This window comes from Carettochelys insculpta, chromosome 28, assembly GCF_033958435.1.
Source record: "Carettochelys insculpta isolate YL-2023 chromosome 28, ASM3395843v1, whole genome shotgun sequence".
Taxonomy (NCBI): Eukaryota; Metazoa; Chordata; order Testudines; family Carettochelyidae; genus Carettochelys; species Carettochelys insculpta.
The window spans coordinates 13,513,336-13,538,905 of NC_134164.1; the positions used below are offsets into that span (position 1 = coordinate 13,513,336).

Below are 25,570 nucleotides of genomic sequence, written 5' to 3' on the forward strand. Positions count from 1 at the left end.
CAGTGGACAGAGAATACAACCTGAGTGTATGGAAACTTTTTCTAAAGGCAAAATCTTTGGCTATGGGGCCGTGTCCCAGGGCAAGGGGAGGGAGGGCTGAACCCAATGCTGGACAAAGCCCTGGAGCCGGGTGCAGAGCAGGATGCTGCAGCAGTCTCTGGGGATGAGCTGGAGGGGATTGCCACGGTCTGTCCTTGAGTGCCTGGCTCTGTAGATTGGGCCTGGAAAGCCGACACGAATGGGGTGGCAAAGCGGGACGCATGGGGCTGCCCTTTTCTCCACTGGGGGCTGCTGTGGCTTGTGGGCAGCAGCCAGGCGGTGGGCAGCTGTTCACAGCCGAGCCTCTCTCCTTCTCAGGCCGTGAAGTCTTGAGTCACCAGGTTGAAGACGTTGCTTTCCATGGATGACTGCCACTTGCCCCAGTTCCTCTGGAGCTCGGCTTGCACCTAGAACAGCCCAGCAGAGAATCGCCCTGGAACGGTGCTGGAGAGAACTGGGCCATCCCAATGCTGAGCCCTTCAACCCACAGGGAATGGAGGCCACAAGCCCTGCTCCTCACCTCCCAGGCACAGCCATCCCTATGGTGGCGTGGGGCCTGGGGCAACCTCCCCCTCACTGGCCCTCGTGCAGGCTGTGACATTCCTGGACTTTACACTGACTACGGGAGCCAAGTATGTTACCATGGTATGTAACAGGCACCAAATCTTGTGCCAGGTGGGCCAAGTGAGGTGTCTGATGAAAGCTGGTGATACCCTTAGTCTGTGTCTGTGCCCTGTCTGTGTGCGAAGTTATAGATATTGGCTGCATAGCTGCATGAGGTGCGTTTCAGTGCTGAGATTCACAACTAGGTGATGGACAAGACAACAAAGGCCCAGATGGCCACTCCACATACTGTGCAAAGGGACTGGGACGTGCTCACGGAATCAGCGACCAATGGCAACATACCACAGCAGCCCACTGAGTCAGGTGACAACCCAGGACCTATGGGGGAAGACAGAAATTTTCCCTCCACACAGTAAACTATAAGCTGGGTCTTGGCAGGGACCATCTTGGTACTTTGAGTCCTCATGAGTTCAGCTTCTCTGGAGGCAGGGGCCCATCCCCCCCCAAGGATGTGCTCTTAGAGTCTTTCAAGAAATCAGCAAGTAACATCGCTGGCCTGCAATGGCTGTATGCAATGTACCACTCTAGCAATTCCTCTCTCCCATCCTGCTCATTCGTGCTTTCTTTGTTAACAAACCTTTCGATGTTAGATTCTAAAGGACGGGCCCAGCGTGCGGTTTTGGGTAGGATCCAAGTCAAAATTGACATGGGAATGTGAGAAACTGTGTGGATTTGGCGACAGGGGTTTTAATACCCTCTCACCTGAGGAAAGGGGCTGTTGGTCTGGGCACGTAAAGCAGGGAGAGATTCTGTGGGCAAGCTGGCCGGCCGGCCTGCGGGGCTAGCAGAGGTACTTTTGTGGCTGGTTCGATTGGCCTTAGTGAGAAGGAAATCCCAACAGGGGCTAGAAGTGTCCTGGATTTAAGCACTTTTACCCTAGATTGGTTTTCTGAGTTGTGCCCAGAACCCCCATGATATTACAGGGGACCAGGGCAACTCCCTTCCCCCACGCACTGCCCCTTCTCCCCAGCACTGTAAGAAAGGGGATAAAGGGGCTGGTGCAGGCTGGCAGCAGGTGTTGGCCATCTCTTGCACTCTGAGGCACCGGGACTTGGAGGGCCTGGACCTTGGTCAGAGCGGTCTGGGGCAGTGGGACGTGGAGTGCCCTGGGGCTGGGTCAGAGCGCTCAGTGGCAGTGGGACGTGGAGTGCCCTGGGGCTGGGTCGGAGAGCTCAGTGGCAGTGGGACGTGGAGTGCCCTGAGGCTGGGTCGGAGAGCTCAGTGGCAGTGGGACGTGGAGTGCCCTGGGGCTGGGTCGGAGAGCTCAGTGGCAGTGGGACGTGGAGTGCCCTGGGGCTGGGTCAGAGCGCTCAGTGGCAGTGGGACGTGGAGTGCCCTGGGGCTGGGTCGGAGAGCTCAGTGGCAGTGGGACGTGGAGTGCCGTGGGGCTGGGTCAGAGCGCTCAGTGGCAGTGGGACGTGGAGTGCCCTGGGCCTGGGTCGGAGCGCCCAGTGGCAGTGGAACGTGGAGTGCCCTGGGCCTGGGTCAGAGCGCGCAGTGGCAGTGGGACGTGGAGTGCCCTGGGGCTGGGTCAGAGCACTCAGTGGCAGTGGGACGTGGAGTGCCCTGGGGCTGGGTCGGAGCGCTCAGTGGCAGTGGGACATGGAGTGCCCTGGGGCTGGGTCAGAGAGCTCAGTGGCACTGGGACGTGCAGTGCCCTGGGGCTGGGTCGGAGCGCTCAGTGGCAGTGGGAAGTGGAGTGCCCTGGGGCTGTGTCGGAGAGCTCAGTGGCAGTGGGACGTGGAGTGCCCTGGGGCTGGGTCAGAGCGCTCAGTGGCAGTGGGAAGTGGAGTGCCCTGGGGCTGTGTCGGAGAGCTCAGTGGCAGTGGGACGTGGAGTGCCCTGGGGCTGGGTCAGAGCGCTCAGTGGCAGTGGGAAGTGGAGTGCCCTGGGGCTGGGTCGGAGAGCTCAGTGGCAGTGGGACGTGGAGTGCCCTGGGGCTGGGTCGGAGTGCTCAGTGGCAGTGGGACGTGGAGTGCCCTGGGGCTGGGTCGGAGCACTCAGTGGCAGTGGGGCGTGGAATGCCCTGGGGCTGGGTCAGAGCACTCAGTGGCAGTGGGACGTGGAGTGCCCTGGGGCTGGGTCAGAGAGCTCAGTGGCAGTGGGACTTGGAGTGCCCTGGGGCTGGGTCAGAGCACTCAGTGGCAGTGGGACGTGGAGTGCCCTGGGGCTGGGTCAGAGCGCTCAGTGGCAGTGGGACGTGGAGTGCCCTGGGGCTGGGTCGGAGCGCTCAGTGGCAGTGGGACGTGGAGTGCCCTGGGGCTGGGTCGGAGCGCTCAGTGGCAGTGGGACGTGGAGTGCCCTGGGGCTGGGTCGGAGCGCTCAGTGGCAGTGGGACGTGGAGTGCCCTGGGGCTGGGTCGGAGCGCTCAGTGGCAGTGGGACGTGGAGTGCCCTGGGGCTGGGTCGGAGCGCTCAGTGGCAGTGGGACGTGGAGTGCCCTGGGGCTGGGTCAGAGAGCTCAGTGGCAGTGGAATGTGGAGTGCCCTGGGGCTGGGTCAGAGTGCTCAGTGGCAGTGGGACGTGGAGTGCCCTGGGGCTGGGTCAGAGAGCTCAGTGGCAGTGGGACGTGGAGTGCCCTGGGGCTGGGTCAGAGAGCTCAGTGGCAGTGGAATGTGGAGTGCCCTGGGGCTGGGTCAGAGCGCTCAGTGGCAGTGGGACGTGGAGTGCCCTGGGGCTGGGTCAGAGAGCTCAGTGGCAGTGGAATGTGGAGTGCCCTGGGGCTGGGTCAGAGCGCTCAGTGGCAGTGGGACGTGGAGTGCCCTGGGGCTGGGTCAGAGCGCTCAGTGGCAGTGGGACGTGGAGTGCCCTGGGGCTGGGTCGGAGCGCTCAGTGGCAGTGGGACGTGGAGTGCCCTGGGGCTGGGTCGGAGAGCTCAGTGGCAGTGGGACGTGGAGTGCCGTGGGGCTGGGTCAGAGCGCTCAGTGGCAGTGGGACGTGGAGTGCCCTGGGGCTGGGTCAGAGCGCTCAGTGGCAGTGGGACGTGGAGTGCCGTGGGGCTGGGTCGGAGCGCTCAGTGGCAGTGGGACGTGGAGTGCCCTGGGGCTGGGTCGGACAGCTCAGTGGCAGTGGGACGTGGAGTGCCGTGGGGCTGGGTCAGAGCGCTCAGTGGCAGTGGGACGTGGAGTGCCCTGGGCCTGGGTCGGAGCGCCCAGTGGCAGTGGAACGTGGAGTGCCCTGGGCCTGGGTCAGAGCGCGCAGTGGCAGTGGGACGTGGAGTGCCCTGGGGCTGGGTCAGAGCACTCAGTGGCAGTGGGACGTGGAGTGCCCTGGGGCTGGGTCGGAGCGCTCAGTGGCAGTGGGACATGGAGTGCCCTGGGGCTGGGTCAGAGAGCTCAGTGGCAGTGGGACGTGGAGTGCCCTGGGGCTGGGTCGGAGCGCTCAGTGTCAGTGGGAAGTGGAGTGCCCTGGGGCTGTGTCGGAGAGCTCAGTGGCAGTGGGACGTGGAGTGCCCTGGGGCTGGGTCAGAGCGCTCAGTGGCAGTGGGAAGTGGAGTGCCCTGGGGCTGTGTCGGAGAGCTCAGTGGCAGTGGGACGTGGAGTGCCCTGGGGCTGGGTCAGAGCGCTCAGTGGCAGTGGGAAGTGGAGTGCCCTGGGGCTGGGTCGGAGAGCTCAGTGGCAGTGGGACGTGGAGTGCCCTGGGGCTGGGTCGGAGTGCTCAGTGGCAGTGGGACGTGGAGTGCCCTGGGGCTGGGTCGGAGCACTCAGTGGCAGTGGGGCGTGGAATGCCCTGGGGCTGGGTCAGAGCACTCAGTGGCAGTGGGACGTGGAGTGCCCTGGGGCTGGGTCAGAGAGCTCAGTGGCAGTGGGACGTGGAGTGCCCTGGGGCTGGGTCAGAGAGCTCAGTGGCAGTGGAATGTGGAGTGCCCTGGGGCTGGGTCAGAGCGCTCAGTGGCAGTGGGACGTGGAGTGCCCTGGGGCTGGGTCAGAGAGCTCAGTGGCAGTGGAATGTGGAGTGCCCTGGGGCTGGGTCAGAGCGCTCAGTGGCAGTGGGACGTGGAGTGCCCTGGGGCTGGGTCAGAGCGCTCAGTGGCAGTGGGACGTGGAGTGCCCTGGGGCTGGGTCAGAGCGCTCAGTGGCAGTGGGACGTGGAGTGCCCTGGGGCTGGGTCGGAGCGCTCAGTGGCAGTGGGACGTGGAGTGCCCTGGGGCTGGGTCGGAGAGCTCAGTGGCAGTGGGACGTGGAGTGCCGTGGGGCTGGGTCAGAGCGCTCAGTGGCAGTGGGACGTGGAGTGCCCTGGGGCTGGGTCAGAGCGCTCAGTGGCAGTGGGACGTGGAGTGCCGTGGGGCTGGGTCGGAGCGCTCAGTGGCAGTGGGACGTGGAGTGCCCTGGGGCTGGGTCGGAGAGCTCAGTGGCAGTGGGACGTGGAGTGCCGTGGGGCTGGGTCAGAGCGCTCAGTGGCAGTGGGACGTGGAGTGCCCTGGGCCTGGGTCGGAGCGCCCAGTGGCAGTGGAACGTGGAGTGCCCTGGGGCTGGGTCGGAGCGCTCAGTGGCAGTGGGACGTGGAGTGCCCTGGGGCTGGGTCGGAGAGCTCAGTGGCAGTGGGACGTGGAGTGCCCTGGGGCTGGGTCGGAGAGCTCAGTGGCAGTGGGACGTGGAGTGCCCTGGGGCTGGGTCGGAGAGCTCAGTGGCAGTGGGACGTGGAGTGCCCTGGGGCTGGGTCGGAGAGCTCAGTGGCAGTGGGACGTGGAGTGCCGTGGGGCTGGGTCAGAGCGCTCAGTGGCAGTGGGACGTGGAGTGCCCTGGGCCTGGGTCGGAGCGCTCAGTGGCAGTGGAACGTGGAGTGCCCTGGGGCTGGGTCGGAGCGCTCAGTGGCAGTGGGACTTGGAGTGCCCTGGGGCTGGGTCAGAGCGCTCAGTGGCAGTGGGACGTGGAGTGCCCTGGGGCTGGGTCAGAGCTCTCAGTGGCAGTGGGACTTGGAGTGCCCTGGGGCTGGGTCAGAGAGCTCAGTGGCAGTGGGACGTGGAGTGCCCTGGGGCTGGGTCAGAGAGCTCAGTGGCAGTGGAATGTGGAGTGCCCTGGGGCTGGGTCAGAGCGCTCAGTGGCAGTGGGACGTGGAGTGCCCTGGGGCTGGGTCAGAGAGCTCAGTGGCAGTGGGACTTGGAGTGCCCTGGGGCTGGGTCAGAGAGCTCAGTGGCAGTGGAACGTGGAGTGCCCTGGGGCTGGGTCAGAGCACTCAGTGGCAGTGGGACGTGGAGTGCCCTGGGGCTGGGTCGGAGAGCTCAGTGGCAGTGGGACGTGGAGTGCCCTGGGGCTGGGTCGGAGAGCTCAGTGGCAGTGGGACGTGGAGTGCCGTGGGGCTGGGTCAGAGCGCTCAGTGGCAGTGGGACGTGGAGTGCCCTGGGGCTGGGTCAGAGCGCTCAGTGGCAGTGGGACGTGGAGTGCCCTGGGGCTGGGTCAGAGCTCTCAGTGGCAGTGGGACTTGGAGTGCCCTGGGGCTGGGTCAGAGAGCTCAGTGGCAGTGGGACGTGGAGTGCCCTGGGGCTGGGTCAGAGAGCTCAGTGGCAGTGGAATGTGGAGTGCCCTGGGGCTGGGTCAGAGCGCTCAGTGGCAGTGGGACGTGGAGTGCCCTGGGGCTGGGTCAGAGAGCTCAGTGGCAGTGGGACTTGGAGTGCCCTGGGGCTGGGTCAGAGAGCTCAGTGGCAGTGGAACGTGGAGTGCCCTGGGGCTGGGTCAGAGCACTCAGTGGCAGTGGGACGTGGAGTGCCCTGGGGCTGGGTCGGAGAGCTCAGTGGCAGTGGGACGTGGAGTGCCCTGGGGCTGGGTCGGAGAGCTCAGTGGCAGTGGGACGTGGAGTGCCATGGGGCTGGGTCAGAGCGCTCAGTGGCAGTGGGACGTGGAGTGCCCTGGGGCTGGGTCAGAGCGCTCAGTGGCAGTGGGACGTGGAGTGCCGTGAGGCTGGGTCGGAGCGCTCAGTGGCAGTGGGACGTGGAGTGCCCTGGGGCTGGGTCGGAGAGCTCAGTGGCAGTGGGACGTGGAGTGCTGTGGGGCTGGGTCAGAGCGCTCAGTGGCAGTGGGACGTGGAGTGCCCTGGGCCTGGGTCGGAGCGCCCAGTGGCAGTGGAACGTGGAGTGCCCTGGGGCTGGGTCGGAGCGCTCAGTGGCAGTGGGACGTGGAGTGCCCTGGGGCTGGGTCGGAGAGCTCAGTGGCAGTGGGACGTGGAGTGCCCTGGGGCTGGGTCGGAGAGCTCAGTGGCAGTGGGACGTGGAGTGCCCTGGGGCTGGGTCGGAGAGCTCAGTGGCAGTGGGACGTGGAGTGCCCTGGGGCTGGGTCGGAGAGCTCAGTGGCAGTGGGACGTGGAGTGCCCTGGGCCTGGGTCGGAGCGCTCAGTGGCAGTGGAACGTGGAGTGCCCTGGGGCTGGGTCGGAGCGCTCAGTGGCAGTGGGACGTGGAGTGCCCTGGGGCTGGGTCAGAGCGCTCAGTGGCAGTGGGACGTGGAGTGCCCTGGGCCTGGGTCGGAGCGCTCAGTGGCAGTGGAACGTGGAGTGCCCTGGGGCTGGGTCGGAGCGCTCAGTGGCAGTGGGACGTGGAGTGCCCTGGGGCTGGGTCGGAGAGCTCAGTGGCAGTGGGACGTGGAGTGCCCTGGGGCTGGGTCGGAGCGCTCAGTGGCAGTGGGACTTGGAGTGCCCTGGGGCTGGGTCAGAGCACTCAGTGGCAGTGGGACGTGGAGTGCCCTGGGGCTGGGTCGGAGAGCTCAGTGGCAGTGGGACGTGGAGTGCCCTGGGGCTGGGTCGGAGAGCTCAGTGGCAGTGGGACGTGGAGTGCCCTGGGGCTGGGTCAGAGAGCTCAGTGGCAGTGGAATGTGGAGTGCCCTGGGGCTGGGTCAGAGCGCTCAGTGGCAGTGGGACGTGGAGTGCCCTGGGGCTGGGTCAGAGAGCTCAGTGGCAGTGGGACTTGGAAGCTGCGTCTACACGTGCACGCTACTTCGAAGTAGCGGCAGTAACTTCGAAATAGCGCCCGTCACGTCTACACGTGTTGGGCGCTATTTCGAAGTTGAAATCGACGTTAGGCGGCGAGACGTCGAAGTCGCTAACCCCATGAGGGGATGGGAATAGCGCCCTACTTCGACGTTCAACATCGAAGTAGGGACGTGTAGACGATCCGCGTCCCGCAACATCGAAATAGCGGGGTCCTCCATGGCGGCCATCAGCTGGGGGGTTGAGAGATACTCTCTCTCCAGCCCTTGCGGGGCTCTGTGGTCACCGTGGGCAGCAGCCCTTAGCCCAGGGCTTCTGGCTGCTGCTGCTGCAGCTGGGGGTCCGTGCTGCATATACAGGGTCTGCAACTAGTTGTTGGCTCTGTGTATCTTGCACTGTTTAATGAAAGTGTGTCTGGGAGGGGCCCTTTAAGGGAGCGACTTGCTGTTGAGTCCGCCCCGTGACCCTGTCTGCAGCTGTGCCTGGCTCCCTTATTTCGATGTGTGCTACTTTGGCGTGTAGACGTTCCCTCGCTGCGCCTATTTCGATGTTGGGCTGAGCAACGTCGAAGTTGAACATCGACGTTGCCAGCCCTGGAGGACGTGTAGACGTTATTCATCGAAATAGCCTATTTCGATGTTGCAACATCGAAATAAGCTATTTCGAAGTTGGGTGCACGTGTAGACGTAGCCGGAGTGCCCTGGGGCTGGGTCAGAGCGCTCAGTGGCAGTGGAACGTGGAGTGCCCTGGGGCTGGGTCGGAGAGCTCAGTGGCAGTGGGACGTGGAGTGCCGTGGGGCTGGGTCAGAGCGCTCAGTGGCAGTGGGACGTGGAGTGCCCTGGGGCTGGGTCAGAGCGCTCAGTGGCAGTGGGACGTGGAGTGCCGTGGGGCTGGGTCGGAGCGCTCAGTGGCAGTGGGACGTGGAGTGCCCTGGGGCTGGGTCGGAGAGCTCAGTGGCAGTGGGACGTGGAGTGCCGTGGGGCTGGGTCAGAGCGCTCAGTGGCAGTGGGACGTGGAGTGCCCTGGGCCTGGGTCGGAGCGCCCAGTGGCAGTGGAACGTGGAGTGCCCTGGGGCTGGGTCGGAGCGCTCAGTGGCAGTGGGACGTGGAGTGCCCTGGGGCTGGGTCGGAGAGCTCAGTGGCAGTGGGACGTGGAGTGCCCTGGGGCTGGGTCGGAGAGCTCAGTGGCAGTGGGACGTGGAGTGCCCTGGGGCTGGGTCGGAGAGCTCAGTGGCAGTGGGACGTGGAGTGCCCTGGGGCTGGGTCGGAGAGCTCAGTGGCAGTGGGACGTGGAGTGCCGTGGGGCTGGGTCAGAGCGCTCAGTGGCAGTGGGACGTGGAGTGCCCTGGGCCTGGGTCGGAGCGCTCAGTGGCAGTGGAACGTGGAGTGCCCTGGGGCTGGGTCGGAGCGCTCAGTGGCAGTGGGACGTGGAGTGCCCTGGGGCTGGGTCGGAGAGCTCAGTGGCAGTGGGACGTGGAGTGCCCTGGGGCTGGGTCGGAGAGCTCAGTGGCAGTGGGACGTGGAGTGCCCTGGGGCTGGGTCGGACAGCTCAGTGGCAGTGGGACGTGGAGTGCCCTGGGGCTGGGTCGGAGCGCTCAGTGGCAGTGGGACTTGGAGTGCCCTGGGGCTGGGTCAGAGCGCTCAGTGGCAGTGGGACGTGGAGTGCCCTAGGGCTGGGTCAGAGCTCTCAGTGGCAGTGGGACTTGGAGTGCCCTGGGGCTGGGTCAGAGAGTTCAGTGGCAGTGGGACGTGGAGTGCCCTGGGGCTGGGTCAGAGAGCTCAGTGGCAGTGGAATGTGGAGTGCCCTGGGGCTGGGTCAGAGCGCTCAGTGGCAGTGGGACGTGGAGTGCCCTGGGGCTGGGTCAGAGAGCTCAGTGGCAGTGGGACTTGGAGTGCCCTGGGGCTGGGTCAGAGAGCTCAGTGGCAGTGGAACGTGGAGTGCCCTGGGGCTGGGTCAGAGCACTCAGTGGCAGTGGGACGTGGAGTGCCCTGGGGCTGGGTCGGAGAGCTCAGTGGCAGTGGGACGTGGAGTGCCCTGGGGCTGGGTCGGAGAGCTCAGTGGCAGTGGGACGTGGAGTGCCGTGGGGCTGGGTCAGAGCGCTCAGTGGCAGTGGGACGTGGAGTGCCCTGGGGCTGGGTCAGAGCGCTCAGTGGCAGTGGGACGTGGAGTGCCGTGGGGCTGGGTCGGAGCGCTCAGTGGCAGTGGGACGTGGAGTGCCCTGGGGCTGGGTCGGAGAGCTCAGTGGCAGTGGGACGTGGAGTGCCGTGGGGCTGGGTCAGAGCGCTCAGTGGCAGTGGGACGTGGAGTGCCCTGGGCCTGGGTCGGAGCGCCCAGTGGCAGTGGAACGTGGAGTGCCCTGGGGCTGGGTCGGAGCGCTCAGTGGCAGTGGGACGTGGAGTGCCCTGGGGCTGGGTCGGAGAGCTCAGTGGCAGTGGGACGTGGAGTGCCCTGGGGCTGGGTCGGAGCGCTCAGTGGCAGTGGGACGTGGAGTGCCCTGGGGCTGGGTCGGAGAGCTCAGTGGCAGTGGGACGTGGAGTGCCCTGGGGCTGGGTCGGAGAGCTCAGTGGCAGTGGGACGTGGAGTGCCCTGGGCCTGGGTCGGAGCGCTCAGTGGCAGTGGAACGTGGAGTGCCCTGGGGCTGGGTCGGAGCGCTCAGTGGCAGTGGGACGTGGAGTGCCCTGGGGCTGGGTCAGAGCGCTCAGTGGCAGTGGGACGTGGAGTGCCCTGGGCCTGGGTCGGAGCGCTCAGTGGCAGTGGAACGTGGAGTGCCCTGGGGCTGGGTCGGAGCGCTCAGTGGCAGTGGGACGTGGAGTGCCCTGGGGCTGGGTCGGAGAGCTCAGTGGCAGTGGGACGTGGAGTGCCCTGGGGCTGGGTCGGAGCGCTCAGTGGCAGTGGGACTTGGAGTGCCCTGGGGCTGGGTCAGAGCACTCAGTGGCAGTGGGACGTGGAGTGCCCTGGGGCTGGGTCGGACAGCTCAGTGGCAGTGGGACGTGGAGTGCCCTGGGGCTGGGTCGGAGAGCTCAGTGGCAGTGGGACGTGGAGTGCCCTAGGGCTGGGTCAGAGAGCTCAGTGGCAGTGGAATGTAGAGTGCCCTGGGGCTGGGTCAGAGCGCTCAGTGGCAGTGGGACGTGGAGTGCCCTGGGGCTGGGTCAGAGAGCTCAGTGGCAGTGGGACTTGGAGTGCCCTGGGGCTGGGTCAGAGCGCTCAGTGGCAGTGGAACGTGGAGTGCCCTGGGGCTGGGTCAGAGCACTCAGTGGCAGTGGGACGTGGAGTGCCCTGGGGCTGGGACGGAGCGCTCAGTGGCAGTGGGACGTGGAGTGCCCTGGGGCTGGGTCGGAGAGCTCAGTGGCAGTGGGACGTGGAGTGCCCTGGGGCTGGGTCAGAGAGCTCAGTGGCAGTGGAACGTGGAGTGCCCTGGGGCTGGGTGAGAGCGCTCAGTGGCAGTGGGACGTGGAGTGCCCTGGGGCTGGGTCGGAGAGCTCAGTGGCAGTGGAACGTGGAGTGCCCTGGGGCTGGGTCAGAGCGCTCAGTGGCAGTGGGACGTGGAGTGCCCTGGGGCTGGGTCAGAGAGCTCAGTGGCAGTGGGACGTGGAGTGCTCTGGGGCTGGGTCAGAGAGCTCAGTGGCAGTGGAATGTGGAGTGCCCTGGGGCTGGGTCAGAGCGCTCAGTGGCAGTGGGACGTGCAGTGCCCTGGGGCTGTGTCAGAGAGCTCAGTGGCAGTGGAATGTGGAGTGCCCTGGGGCTGGGTCAGAGCGCTCAGTGGCAGTGGGACGTGGAGTGCCCTGGGGCTGGGTCAGAGCGCTCAGTGGCAGTGGGACGTGGAGTGCCCTGGGGCTGGGTCGGAGCGCTCAGTGGCAGTGGGACGTGGAGTGCCCTGGGGCTGGGTCGGAGAGCTCAGTGGCAGTGGGACGTGGAGTGCCGTGGGGCTGGGTCAGAGCGCTCAGTGGCAGTGGGACGTGGAGTGCCCTGGGGCTGGGTCAGAGCGCTCAGTGGCAGTGGGACGTGGAGTGCCGTGGGGCTGGGTCGGAGCGCTCAGTGGCAGTGGGACGTGGAGTGCCCTGGGGCTGGGTCGGACAGCTCAGTGGCAGTGGGACGTGGAGTGCCGTGGGGCTGGGTCAGAGCGCTCAGTGGCAGTGGGACGTGGAGTGCCCTGGGCCTGGGTCGGAGCGCCCAGTGGCAGTGGAACGTGGAGTGCCCTGGGCCTGGGTCAGAGCGCGCAGTGGCAGTGGGACGTGGAGTGCCCTGGGGCTGGGTCAGAGCACTCAGTGGCAGTGGGACGTGGAGTGCCCTGGGGCTGGGTCGGAGCGCTCAGTGGCAGTGGGACATGGAGTGCCCTGGGGCTGGGTCAGAGAGCTCAGTGGCAGTGGGACGTGGAGTGCCCTGGGGCTGGGTCGGAGCGCTCAGTGTCAGTGGGAAGTGGAGTGCCCTGGGGCTGTGTCGGAGAGCTCAGTGGCAGTGGGACGTGGAGTGCCCTGGGGCTGGGTCAGAGCGCTCAGTGGCAGTGGGAAGTGGAGTGCCCTGGGGCTGTGTCGGAGAGCTCAGTGGCAGTGGGACGTGGAGTGCCCTGGGGCTGGGTCAGAGCGCTCAGTGGCAGTGGGAAGTGGAGTGCCCTGGGGCTGGGTCGGAGAGCTCAGTGGCAGTGGGACGTGGAGTGCCCTGGGGCTGGGTCGGAGTGCTCAGTGGCAGTGGGACGTGGAGTGCCCTGGGGCTGGGTCGGAGCACTCAGTGGCAGTGGGGCGTGGAATGCCCTGGGGCTGGGTCAGAGCACTCAGTGGCAGTGGGACGTGGAGTGCCCTTGGGCTGGGTCAGAGAGCTCAGTGGCAGTGGGACGTGGAGTGCCCTGGGGCTGGGTCAGAGAGCTCAGTGGCAGTGGAATGTGGAGTGCCCTGGGGCTGGGTCAGAGCGCTCAGTGGCAGTGGGACGTGGAGTGCCCTGGGGCTGGGTCAGAGAGCTCAGTGGCAGTGGAATGTGGAGTGCCCTGGGGCTGGGTCAGAGCGCTCAGTGGCAGTGGGACGTGGAGTGCCCTGGGGCTGGGTCAGAGCGCTCAGTGGCAGTGGGACGTGGAGTGCCCTGGGGCTGGGTCGGAGCGCTCAGTGGCAGTGGGACGTGGAGTGCCCTGGGGCTGGGTCGGAGAGCTCAGTGGCAGTGGGACGTGGAGTGCCGTGGGGCTGGGTCAGAGCGCTCAGTGGCAGTGGGACGTGGAGTGCCCTGGGGCTGGGTCAGAGCGCTCAGTGGCAGTGGGACGTGGAGTGCCGTGGGGCTGGGTCGGAGCGCTCAGTGGCAGTGGGAATGGAGTGCCCTGGGGCTGGGTCGGAGAGCTCAGTGGCAGTGGGACGTGGAGTGCCGTGGGGGCTGGGTCAGAGCGCTCAGTGGCAGTGGGACGTGGAGTGCCCTGGGGCCTGGGTCGGAGCGCCCAGTGGCAGTGGAACGTGGAGTGCCCTGGGGCTGGGTCGGAGCTCAGTGGCAGTGGGACGTGGAGTGCCCTGGGGCTGGGTCGGAGAGCTCAGTGGCAGTGGGACGTGGAGTGCCCTGGGGCTGGGTCGGAGAGCTCAGTGGCAGTGGGACGTGGAGTGCCCTGGGGCTGGGTCGGAGAGCTCAGTGGCAGTGGGACGTGGAGTGCCCTGGGCCTGGGTCGGAGCGCTCAGTGGCAGTGGAACGTGGAGTGCCCTGGGGCTGGGTCGGAGCGCTCAGTGGCAGTGGGACGTGGAGTGCCCTGGGGCTGGGTCGGAGCGCTCAGTGGCAGTGGGACGTGGAGTGCCCTGGGGCTGGGTCGGAGCGCTCAGTGGCAGTGGGACGTGGAGTGCCCTGGGGCTGGGTCGGAGAGCTCAGTGGCAGTGGGACGTGGAGTGCCCTGGGTCTGGGTCGGAGAGCTCAGTGGCAGTGGGACGTGGAGTGCCCTGGGGCTGGGTCGGAGAGCTCAGTGTCAGTGGGACGTGGAGTGCCCTGGGGCTGGGTCGGAGCGCTCAGTGGCAGTGGGACTTGGAGTGCCCTGGGGCTGGGTCAGAGCGCTCAGTGGCAGTGGGACGTGGAGTGCCCTGGGGCTGGGTCAGAGCTCTCAGTGGCAGTGGGACTTGGAGTGCCCTGGGGCTGGGTCAGAGAGCTCAGTGGCAGTGGGACGTGGAGTGCCCTGGGGCTGGGTCAGAGAGCTCAGTGGCAGTGGAATGTGGAGTGCCCTGGGGCTGGGTCAGAGCGCTCAGTGGCAGTGGGACGTGGAGTGCCCTGGGGCTGGGTCAGAGAGCTCAGTGGCAGTGGGACTTGGAGTGCCCTGGGGCTGGGTCAGAGAGCTCAGTGGCAGTGGAACGTGGAGTGCCCTGGGGCTGGGTCAGAGCACTCAGTGGCAGTGGGACGTGGAGTGCCCTGGGGCTGGGTCGGAGAGCTCAGTGGCAGTGGGACGTGGAGTGCCCTGGGGCTGGGTCGGAGAGCTCAGTGGCAGTGGGACGTGGAGTGCCGTGGGGCTGGGTCAGAGCGCTCAGTGGCAGTGGGACGTGGAGTGCCCTGGGGCTGGGTCAGAGCGCTCAGTGGCAGTGGGACGTGGAGTGCCGTGGGGCTGGGTCGGAGCGCTCAGTGGCAGTGGGACGTGGAGTGCCCTGGGGCTGGGTCGGAGAGCTCAGTGGCAGTGGGACGTGGAGTGCCGTGGGGCTGGGTCAGAGCGCTCAGTGGCAGTGGGACGTGGAGTGCCCTGGGCCTGGGTCGGAGCGCCCAGTGGCAGTGGAACGTGGAGTGCCCTGGGGCTGGGTCGGAGCGCTCAGTGGCAGTGGGACTTGGAGTGCCCTGGGGCTGGGTCAGAGCACTCAGTGGCAGTGGGACGTGGAGTGCCCTGGGGCTGGGTCGGAGAGCTCAGTGGCAGTGGGACGTGGAGTGCCCTGGGGCTGGGTCGGAGAGCTCAGTGGCAGTGGGACGTGGAGTGCCCTGGGGCTGGGTCAGAGAGCTCAGTGGCAGTGGAATGTGGAGTGCCCTGGGGCTGGGTCAGAGCGCTCAGTGGCAGTGGGACGTGGAGTGCCCTGGGGCTGGGTCAGAGAGCTCAGTGGCAGTGGGACTTGGAGTGCCCTGGGGCTGGGTCAGAGCGCTCAGTGGCAGTGGAACGTGGAGTGCCCTGGGGCTGGGTCAGAGCACTCAGTGGCAGTGGGACGTGGAGTGCCCTGGGGCTGGGTCGGAGCGCTCAGTGGCAGTGGGACGTGGAGTGCCCTGGGGCTGGGTCGGAGAGCTCAGTGGCAGTGGGACGTGGAGTGCCCTGGGGCTGGGTCAGAGAGCTCAGTGGCAGTGGAACGTGGAGTGCCCTGGGGCTGGGTGAGAGCGCTCAGTGGCAGTGGGACGTGGAGTGCCCTGGGGCTGGGTCGGAGAGCTCAGTGGCAGTGGAACGTGGAGTGCCCTGGGGCTGGGTCAGAGCGCTCAGTGGCAGTGGGACGTGGAGTGCCCTGGGGCTGGGTCGGAGAGCTCAGTGGCAGTGGGACGTGGAGTGCCCTGGGGCTGGGTCAGAGCGCTCAGTGGCAGTGGGACGTGGAGTGCCCTGGGGCTGGGTCGGAGAGCTCAGTGGCAGTGGGACTTGGAGTGCCCTGGGGCTGGGTCGGAGAGCTCAGTGGCAGTGGGACGTGGAGTGCCCTGGGGCTGGGTCAGAGCGCTCAGTGGCAGTGGGACGTGGAGTGCCCTGGGGCTGGGTCGGAGAGCTCAGTGGCAGTGGGACTTGGAGTGCCCTGGGGCTGGGTCGGAGAGCTCAGTGGCAGTGGGACGTGGAGTGCCCTGGGGCTGGGTGAGAGCGCTCAGTGGCAGTGGGACGTGGAGTGCCCTGGGGCTGGGTCGGAGCGCTCAGTGGCAGTGGGACGTGGAGTGCCCTGGGGCTGGGTCGGAGCGCTCAGTGGCAGTGGGACGTGGAGTGCCCTGGGGCTGGGTCGGAGCGCTCAGTGGCAGTGGGACGTGGAGTGCCCTGGGGCTGGGTCGGAGCGCTCAGTGGCAGTGGGACGTGGAGTGCCCTGGGGCTGTGTCGGAGAGCTCAGTGGCAGTGGGACGTGGAGTGCCCTGGGGCTGGGTCAGAGCGCTCAGTGGCAGTGGGAAGTGGAGTGCCCTGGGGCTGTGTCGGAGAGCTCAGTGGCAGTGGGACGTGGAGTGCCCTGGGGCTGGGTCAGAGCGCTCAGTGGCAGTGGGAAGTGGAGTGCCCTGGGGCTGGGTCGGAGAGCTCAGTGGCAGTGGGACGTGGAGTGCCCTGGGGCTGGGTCGGAGTGCTCAGTGGCAGTGGGACGTGGAGTGCCCTGGGGCTGGGTCGGAGCACTCAGTGGCAGTGGGGCGTGGAATGCCCTGGGGCTGGGTCAGAGCACTCAGTGGCAGTGGGACGTGGAGTGCCCTTGGGCTGGGTCAGAGAGCTCAGTGGCAGTGGGACGTGGAGTGCCCTGGGGCTGGGTCAGAGAGCTCAGTGGCAGTGGAATGTGGAGTGCCCTGGGGCTGGGTCAGAGCGCTCAGTGGCAGTGGGACGTGGAGTGCCCTGGGGCTGGGTCAGAGAGCTCAGTGGCAGTGGAATGTGGAGTGCCCTGGGGCTGGGTCAGAGCGCTCAGTGGCAGTGGGACGTGGAGTGCCCTGGGGCTGGGTCAGAGCGCTCAGTGGCAGTGGGACGTGGAGTGCCCTGGGGCTGGGTCGGAGCGCTCAGTGGCAGTGGGACGTGGAGTGCCCTGGGGCTGGGTCGGAGAGCTCAGTGGCAGTGGGACGTGGAGTGCCGTGGGGCTGGGTCAGAGCGCTCAGTGGCAGTGGGACGTGGAGTGCCCTGGGGCTGGGTCAGAGCGCTCAGTGGCAGTGGGACGTGGAGTGCCGTGGGGCTGGGTCGGAGCGCTCAGTGGCAGTGGGAAGTGGAGTGCCCTGGGGCTGGGTCGGAGAGCTCAGTGGCAGTGGGACGTGGAGTGCCGTGGGGCTGGGTCAGAGCGCTCAGTGGCAGTGGGACGTGGAGTGCCCTGGGCCTGGGTCGGAGCGCCCAGTGGCAGTGGAACGTGGAGTGCCCTGGGGCTGGGTCGGAGCGCTCAGTGGCAGTGGGACGTGGAGTGCCCTGGGGCTGGGTCGGAGAGCTCAGTGGCAGTGGGACGTGGAGTGCCCTGGGGCTGGGTCGGAGAGCTCAGTGGCAGTGGGACGTGGAGTGCCCTGGGGCTGGGTCGGAGAGCTCAGTGGCAGTGGGACGTGGAGTGCCCTGGGCCTGGGTCGGAGCGCTCAGTGGCAGTGGAACGTGGAGTGCCCTGGGGCTGGGTCGGAGCGCTCAGTGGCAGTGGGACGTGGAGTGCCCTGGGGCTGGGTCGGAGCGCTCAGTGGCAGTGGGACGTGGAGTGCCCTGGGGCTGGGTCGGAGCGCTCAGTGGCAGTGGGACGTGGAGTGCCCTGGGGCTGGGTCGGAGAGCTCAGTGGCAGTGGGACGTGGAGTGCCCTGGGTCTGGGTCGGAGAGCTCAGTGGCAGTGGGACGTGGAGTGCCCTGGGGCTGGGTCGGAGAGCTCAGTGTCAGTGGGACGTGGAGTGCCCTGGGGCTGGGTCGGAGCGCTCAGTGGCAGTGGGACTTGGAGTGCCCTGGGGCTGGGTCAGAGCGCTCAGTGGCAGTGGGACGTGGAGTGCCCTGGGGCTGGGTCAGAGCTCTCAGTGGCAGTGGGACTTGGAGTGCCCTGGGGCTGGGTCAGAGAGCTCAGTGGCAGTGGGACGTGGAGTGCCCTGGGGCTGGGTCAGAGAGCTCAGTGGCAGTGGAATGTGGAGTGCCCTGGGGCTGGGTCAGAGCGCTCAGTGGCAGTGGGACGTGGAGTGCCCTGGGGCTGGGTCAGAGAGCTCAGTGGCAGTGGGACTTGGAGTGCCCTGGGGCTGGGTCAGAGAGCTCAGTGGCAGTGGAACGTGGAGTGCCCTGGGGCTGGGTCAGAGCACTCAGTGGCAGTGGGACGTGGAGTGCCCTGGGGCTGGGTCGGAGAGCTCAGTGGCAGTGGGACGTGGAGTGCCCTGGGGCTGGGTCGGAGAGCTCAGTGGCAGTGGGACGTGGAGTGCCGTGGGGCTGGGTCAGAGCGCTCAGTGGCAGTGGGACGTGGAGTGCCCTGGGGCTGGGTCAGAGCGCTCAGTGGCAGTGGGACGTGGAGTGCCGTGGGGCTGGGTCGGAGCGCTCAGTGGCAGTGGGACGTGGAGTGCCCTGGGGCTGGGTCGGAGAGCTCAGTGGCAGTGGGACGTGGAGTGCCGTGGGGCTGGGTCAGAGCGCTCAGTGGCAGTGGGACGTGGAGTGCCCTGGGCCTGGGTCGGAGCGCCCAGTGGCAGTGGAACGTGGAGTGCCCTGGGGCTGGGTCGGAGCGCTCAGTGGCAGTGGGACTTGGAGTGCCCTGGGGCTGGGTCAGAGCACTCAGTGGCAGTGGGACGTGGAGTGCCCTGGGGCTGGGTCGGAGAGCTCAGTGGCAGTGGGACGTGGAGTGCCCTGGGGCTGGGTCGGAGAGCTCAGTGGCAGTGGGACGTGGAGTGCCCTGGGGCTGGGTCAGAGAGCTCAGTGGCAGTGGAATGTGGAGTGCCCTGGGGCTGGGTCAGAGCGCTCAGTGGCAGTGGGACGTGGAGTGCCCTGGGGCTGGGTCAGAGAGCTCAGTGGCAGTGGGACTTGGAGTGCCCTGGGGCTGGGTCAGAGCGCTCAGTGGCAGTGGAACGTGGAGTGCCCTGGGGCTGGGTCAGAGCACTCAGTGGCAGTGGGACGTGGAGTGCCCTGGGGCTGGGTCGGAGCGCTCAGTGGCAGTGGGACGTGGAGTGCCCTGGGGCTGGGTCGGAGAGCTCAGTGGCAGTGGGACGTGGAGTGCCCTGGGGCTGGGTCAGAGAGCTCAGTGGCAGTGGAACGTGGAGTGCCCTGGGGCTGGGTGAGAGCGCTCAGTGGCAGTGGGACGTGGAGTGCCCTGGGGCTGGGTCGGAGAGCTCAGTGGCAGTGGAACGTGGAGTGCCCTGGGGCTGGGTCAGAGCGCTCAGTGGCAGTGGGACGTGGAGTGCCCTGGGGCTGGGTCGGAGAGCTCAGTGGCAGTGGGACGTGGAGTGCCCTGGGGCTGGGTCAGAGCGCTCAGTGGCAGTGGGACGTGGAGTGCCCTGGGGCTGGGTCGGAGAGCTCAGTGGCAGTGGGACTTGGAGTGCCCTGGGGCTGGGTCGGAGAGCTCAGTGGCAGTGGGACGTGGAGTGCCCTGGGGCTGGGTCAGAGCGCTCAGTGGCAGTGGGACGTGGAGTGCCCTGGGGCTGGGTCGGAGAGCTCAGTGGCAGTGGGACTTGGAGTGCCCTGGGGCTGGGTCGGAGAGCTCAGTGGCAGTGGGACGTGGAGTGCCCTGGGGCTGGGTGAGAGCGCTCAGTGGCAGTGGGACGTGGAGTGCCCTGGGGCTGGGTCGGAGCGCTCAGTGGCAGTGGGACGTGGAGTGCCCTGGGGCTGGGTCGGAGCGCTCAGTGGCAGTGGGACGTGGAGTGCCCTGGGGCTGGGTCGGAGAGCTCAGTGGCAGTGGGACGTGGAGTGCCCTGGGGCTGGGTCGGAGCGCCCAGTGGCAGTGGGACGTGGAGTGCCCTGGGGCTGGGTCGGAGAGCTCAGTGGCAGTGGGACGTGGAGTGCCCTGGGGCTGGGTCGGAGCGCTCTGCTTTCTGCTCCCAAGGTGAAGCTGTACGCAGTGGACTAGGAGAGGGTACTGGAGGGGAGCAGGATGCTTGACGCCTCCAGCTCCCATCACCGCAATGAGTGTGCTGGTGGGGGCAGGAGGATCCCTGCTGACACTCTGCCCCAGATTCCTCCGCTAGGTAATTCCCCAGACTCCTGTGACCTGTCCGTAGGACGAGGGCCCTCCCACAGCACTGAGCCTGAGGCAGCCACCCTGAACCATCCTAAGGACTGGACAGCTCTGCCCCAGGGTGCTAGGTTTCACTGAGGTCCAGCAAAGGGCTTTGAGAGCCTCACCCCGACAAGCTCACAGGGCTGAGGGGCCTTTTGGCTACAGGCCAATGAAAGATAGCTTTTTACAGCAGTCCACTGATTCCTCATCCCCGTGTCAGACCCTCCCACCTCCCAACAGCCAGGGAGCCCAGTTGAACAGCTGCAGCTGGCACTAGCTGGTTGGTGATAGGCAGGAGGGGCTGGTTATAAGGATACAGGTCCTGTGCCAGCCACCGCCCTGGGCAGGTTAGGTAGAAAAGATTCCTGCTTTGGTGCTTTGCAGAGAGGAACCCTTAGACAATGCAGTATGTATGTGCACACCCGTGCATTTGTGTGTACACTTGCAAGTGTCCGTGGGTGTGTTTGCAGGGGTGTGTCACTCACCTCCCCATTCAGGAAGCAGTACAGCAGAGCCACCAGGAACCCCTGAAACATCACAGGCAGGGCAGAAGTGTCACAAAACAATCATGTTGCCACATTCCCCCCGCCCCTGGAAAGTCCTGGGGTCAGACTCTCCCCCTCAACCCCCAGCCCAGGTGCACAATCTGTGGCCCCCCAAGCCCAGCTCTGAATCTGGAGGGCAGCTGAGCCCAGGACCTGCGTCTTGGGGCCTATCAGCTATGCCCATTCCTTGGGATGGGCCCATGGGTTGGCTTTGGGACTCTGCGTCTCGCTTTGTTGTTTTCCTGAAGGGATCTGCTCAGAACATGGTCACGGCCTGAGTGTGTGAGGGGGCTCTTGGGCTCACAGACAAGAACCTCTGGGGGCGGCATCCTGGAGGGACTCCAAAAGGCCAGACCATGAGGAAGGTCTTCCCCTTTTATCCCAGAACAAAAGGCTGCCAAGTCAGAGGGGCTGGTGGCCTTTGGGCTGCGGACCATAGCACAGGGCACGCCTGCTGCTTAGCACAGGTGGCTGTCTTTCTGCTTTGGTCTCCCTGAATTATAAACGACACACTCCCTGTGCTCGATGCCAGTCTGGGGACAGTGCTCTAGAAAAGACTCCTCCTCTGCCAAGCCAAACCCAAGCGCCCTGTGGGGTTCCCAAGCTGCTGGAAGAGAAGCTGAAGAGTCAAAATGTCTGAGGCGCAGAACAGGAGCACAGTTGTGAGCTGGGGCCCCAGAAGGTGAGGGAGCTAAAACTTGCAACACTTCAGAAGCGATGCGCACCAGGAGCCACAGCAAGACAAGACCCAGGCGAATTCAGGGTTCACATCCAGCAGGGCCTGCAGTTCGTTCTTCTGTGCTTTCTGGTTCTCCCACGTGCCCATCACATCCCATCACCTCTAAGCACTGGACGGGTGCAGGAGGTCTCCCTGCGCTTTCAGCCATGGCAGGGAAGCATCAGCCTGCAGGGGGTTCTTGCGGCATCTTTCCAATGAACAGGAGTGTGGCTGACTGGCAGCTCATTCTCCAGACAGACCCCATGGATTGTCAGTGCGATAAGCCTGGCTAGCTGTGTTCACCGTGAGAAATGAGCCTGGGTGTTAACCCACACACCTACTGGGGGTGAATCACTGTCCCATGGAGTGCACTCAGACCACTGACAGAGAGAAAGGATGCGTCTCCTCTACAGCCTGAGCTGAGGCTCGTGATCTAAGCCCTAGAGGTCCTAGGTTTGAGTCCACCCGTCAGCATTACAGTTGCAGAGCAGGTTTCTGCCGGAGCTGGGTCCTGATCCATAGAGGGATTTGCAGATCAAGGCCTCCTGTGCTCACCAGAACAGTGCTGGGAACAGTGCTGGGGCTCATTGACTAAGGGTCAGATCCTCAAAGCTCGGTAGGTGCTCAAATGTCCTCTGAGCCACTTCTGATATGAATGCAATGATCAGCTGAAGCGGCGTCTCATCTGCCTGGCATCCTTCAGGCGGATAGTGGCCCCTGGTGCTTGGGAGAAAGGAGCTGGAAGAAGTAGGAGGCAAATCTCACCTCTTTGCCTCCTGGCAGCACAGCCCAGATGTTTGATTGAGGCCGATACACACGCTGTATGGCTGTTTAGGCAAAGAAAGCCATTGCTGCTGGTTGGACCCAGCTCGTCATAGGAGCCATGCGGAGTTTTCCTGGCTGGTTTGCTGCCATCTCAGCAACGAGAGATTCTGTTCCTTGGTAAAACAGGGGACTGGGTCTGGGGATTGTGGGTAACTGCACCTGCAGGAGGGCAGGTTTCATTCTGTGCTGGGATAATGCTGACTAATTACAGTCACCCCTATCAAAGGGGATACAGCGAAGGGTGATGTTCCATCAGCATTCATGGCCAGTCAGACGTCGCCTTCAGCTTTATTCCTCCCACCCCACCCCGCTACGTTATAGTTTATTAAGGATAAAGAAAGAATAGCCCACTTTCCGGCTCTGGCAGCCCCAACAGGCCCCTCCCTGCCCTGCTTTCAGGTGGAGCCGGGCAAGGGGTGCAAGGGGCTGCATGCAGCTGGCACAGGGGGAGGGATTCTGGGCCCAGGTTCACTGCTATGGCTTCTGTTGTCGCCCCTCCCTCCCCAGCTGCTCCCTCACTCTCCTACCTGGTAGGAGCCGAGAACCAGTTCAAAATAAAGTCTTGCTTCGACGCCAATGTGTTCAGGGAACAGGGCAAACACCACGTAGTGAGCCCCGAAGAGAGGGATGAGAAGCAGCGTGGATTTCGCCAGTCTCCTGGAAGGAAGCAAGCAACAGGCAGGTTCTGGGCACACAAGGAGAGCTGGGCTTGCGCTGGTCGTGACTGAAAGATGCTCCCCTGCCCTGGTGACTAGAGCTAGTGGGAAAGCATCAAAACAGAATTGTGCCATTGGCCAGGCCACACACACCAACGGGAGCAGCACTGGGTTTGTTGCAGAAGTGCAGGGACGGCAGCTGGGAGAAGTGACGCATTATTGGGGCCTTGTTGGGCCCAGGTCATGAGCCAGACAAGGACCAGGCGGTGACAGCTTGTATTGGACCTGCTGGTGAGAGTGATGGGCTTTCAGGCTGACGCAGAGCTCTTCGGCTCTGGGGACCACAAGACTGGGTAGCATAAGTGGTTAACACAAACTTCAAGGGACCACTCACAAATCCTGCTGAGGCAGCTCACCAGCAGCTCTTGGCTCAGAAGGGTGGAGCCATGGGATCCCTCCCCGCCCAGACCTGCTCCAGTTCTGCAGTCAGTGCCTGCGAGCCTAGCAGAACCTGCTCGGGTCAGGTCTGGATGCTGGCTTCTGAGGCCTGGGCTTGACCTGGGACCACAGGGGGATGGAGTCTGCAAATGATCAATATCAGAATAATAGCAGCAGAGAGAAAAAGAATTTGGCATTTCAAACAGCAACCACTGCTGACATGGCATCAGTGGGTGCTCACTCACTGTCTGAAGGACTTTAGTAGGTCATGCGCTAAGGTTATGGCAGACTTCACACTCTGTATGGAAAGCCCACAGTTCTCTCACAGGTCGGCTTGGCTTTTGGGCCCAGGCCTGAGAAGGAGTTGGCCCCTTGGGTTCACCCTACAGCTGTGGGGATGACCCCAGGTCTGGAAAAGGCTGAAGCAGCTCAGGTGGGTTTGTTTCTCCAGGAGAGGTGCAGGGGTGACTTGGGCTGTGTCTACACGTGCCCCAAACTTCGAAATGGCCACACAAATGGCCATTTCGAAGTTTACTAATGAAGCGCTGAAATGCATATTCAGCGCTTCATCAGCATGCGGGTGGCTGCGGCACTTCGAAATTGACACTCCTCGCCACCGCATGGCGCGTCCAGACAGGGCTCCTTTTCGAAAGGACCCCGCCTACTTCGAAGTCCCCTTATTCCCATCAGCTCATGGGAATAAGGCGACTTCGAAGTAGGTGGGATCCTTTCGAAAAGGAGCCCCATCTGGACGCGCCGCGCAGCGGCGAGGCGCGTCAATTTCGAAGTGCCGCAGCAGCCCGCAAGCTGATGAAGCGCTGAATATGCATTTCAGCGCTTCATTAGTAAACTTCGAAATGGCCATTTGTGTGGCCATTTCGAAGTTTGGGGCACGTGTAGACGTAGCCTCGATGATGACCAATAAGTGAAAGTTTTGGAAAGTTGAACGTTCTTTAATCTAGGACACAAAGCTGGAGACAACTCCAGGGGCTGGAAGCTGACGATAGACAGTTTCAGGCTTGGAGGACAATGTAGTTTTTGTAACAGATGGTAATTAAACACTGGAACCACTTACCTGTCCCTCTCCCTAAGCACCAGTGCCCAAGCCCCAGCCCACGCCACAGCCTCAAAGTGTTGTCCCCACAGCTATTGTCAGAGTCTAGTATGAATCCTACTACCAAGCATGTTGCCCGGGCCAAGTCGCTCTCTCCAGGAGGCTGTGTAGACAGACCCAGACAGACAGCAGGGTCAGGGCCGAAGGAAGGAGAGTAGGATCTGCCCTCGGGCTGTGCATGAGCTTTGCTGAGTGCCTGGGGGTTCTGCAGTTTGTAAATGGGTTTGACAGGGTTTGTCAGGGATGCAGAGGGTCCGGGGGGGGGCCTGTGGGGCAGACAGCGAGGGGGAAATGGACCACCCCAATAGTCTATAGTTTGGCAGAGATCTGGAGCATGACTTCTGGCCTGGCCATAAGCCACTTGCAGTACTGGGCAGGAGCCTTCCTTGTCTGGCAATCTGGCAGCTGCGTTTGATTTAGCAAGAGGACAGCTTCCAACTGCTAAGTATGGGACTGAATGTAGAGAATGTTGTGGCTCCAGGTGCCACATGGGCCTTCAACCATTGCTCATGTCTGTCATCTCGCTTCATGTTTTACTTGTACACATAAAGACTCCAGATCAGGCCCTCCCAGCCCTTCCCTGACAGGCAAACCCACCTCTAAGTACTACATGGAGCCACACATCTCATAGAGCTGGAAGGCACCTCGGGAAGTCATTGAGTCCAGTCCACTGCCTTCTTGGCAGGACCAAGTCCCCCCCCGCCCCTTCTATTTGCCCTAGACCCCTAAATGGCCCCCTCAAGGGCTGAGCTCAGAGGCCTGAGATTAGCAAGCCACTGCTCAAACCACTGAGCTATCCTTCCCCTCCCCCCAGCACATGTTGGTCAGCTCAAGGAACTTCCTAGTTTCCACGGCTTCAGTGCCTGAAAGCAACACCAGCCAAGCAGCGCAGGCTCTTTTCTGTGTGCTCATATTTGCCAGGCCGACAAATCACAGGCTTTTATATGTCTTACAAATGCAGCAGCACTGGTGAAAAGAATCATCTAAGTCAGGAATTGCAAAGTGCAACATTCCGGCAGTGACTGAAGCCCAGTTGCATGGCAGAGTTTTGTACTATTTGCTCTTACTCTTTGCGTTAAAAGGCATCTCAAACGATGCAGGCTGTGCAGTGGGACCCAGTGAATGTCATTATTGTAGCATCCTGTTTGCATGTCCTGATGCACACAGCTGAGATCAAACTAGCTAGAGACATCAAAGGTAGCAAGGAAACATTCTTCAGATGCAGGCCTGAAGGCAGGAATTTCGGAGCAGGTGGGGGCTGCTTTTTTTGTAAATATGGACCACACCGCCCCCACAGGGGCCCTGCCTTCTCCCCCCACCCTTCCTCTCCAGCTGGCCCCACCCCTGGCACCCCTCCACTAGGCCTGAAGATCCTCCCAACCCAGCACAGCTCAGCCTGAAGGTCCCACCCCCTCAGCCTGGGAGGAGGAGGAGTACCTGGGGCTGGGGCCAGGTGACAGCCAGTGGCAGCCGTGGCAGGGGATTGCTCCCCCGTGTCCCCCACCCCCACACTCACCACAGGGAGCTCCACCTCCACCTCCCAGCCTGCTGAGCCCTACATCTCTGCGGGTGGCTGAGAGGCCTCCAGCTGCCCAGTGGGGCTCGGCGGCCTAGGGCACGCGGCACTACGCCATGCGCTGAGGGCGGGGATGTGCGTTCGATGCTGGGAAGCAGGTCGTTCGAAGCCTGCCTGGCTCTAAGTCCCCACCCCCCGCTCAGTGGGGGGGCAGGGGAGGGAGGGAGGCTATCCCCCTGCAGCTGCCACCCCCCACCCCAGCAGTCCCCAGCCAGGCAGGTTGGGGGTGGAGCAGAGAAAGAGTGGGGTGGCCCGTTGGTGGGTGTGCATTCAAACTCCTTGCCCTCCGCCCTGCTTACAGACCTTAGGGTGTGTCTGCATGACCACGTTCTGTCTCCAAACCCTGCCGTTC

At 64.3% G+C, this 25,570-nt stretch overlaps 1 protein-coding gene across 1 annotated transcript in view; it reads right to left on the reverse strand.

The window, feature by feature from the left end:
* Nucleotides 1-353: 353 nt before the first annotated feature.
* Nucleotides 354-25,570, reverse strand: part of LOC142002539 (vasoactive intestinal polypeptide receptor 1-like) — an 87,899-nt gene continuing 62,682 nt past the window's right edge. The window contains exons 11-13 of the mRNA XM_074978717.1: nt 21,962-22,091; nt 19,832-19,873; nt 354-446 (exon numbers count right to left, since the gene is read on the reverse strand). Of these exons, the coding sequence (XP_074834818.1) occupies nt 354-446; nt 19,832-19,873; nt 21,962-22,091 (265 nt within the window). The remainder of the gene's footprint in view (nt 447-19,831; nt 19,874-21,961; nt 22,092-25,570) is intronic.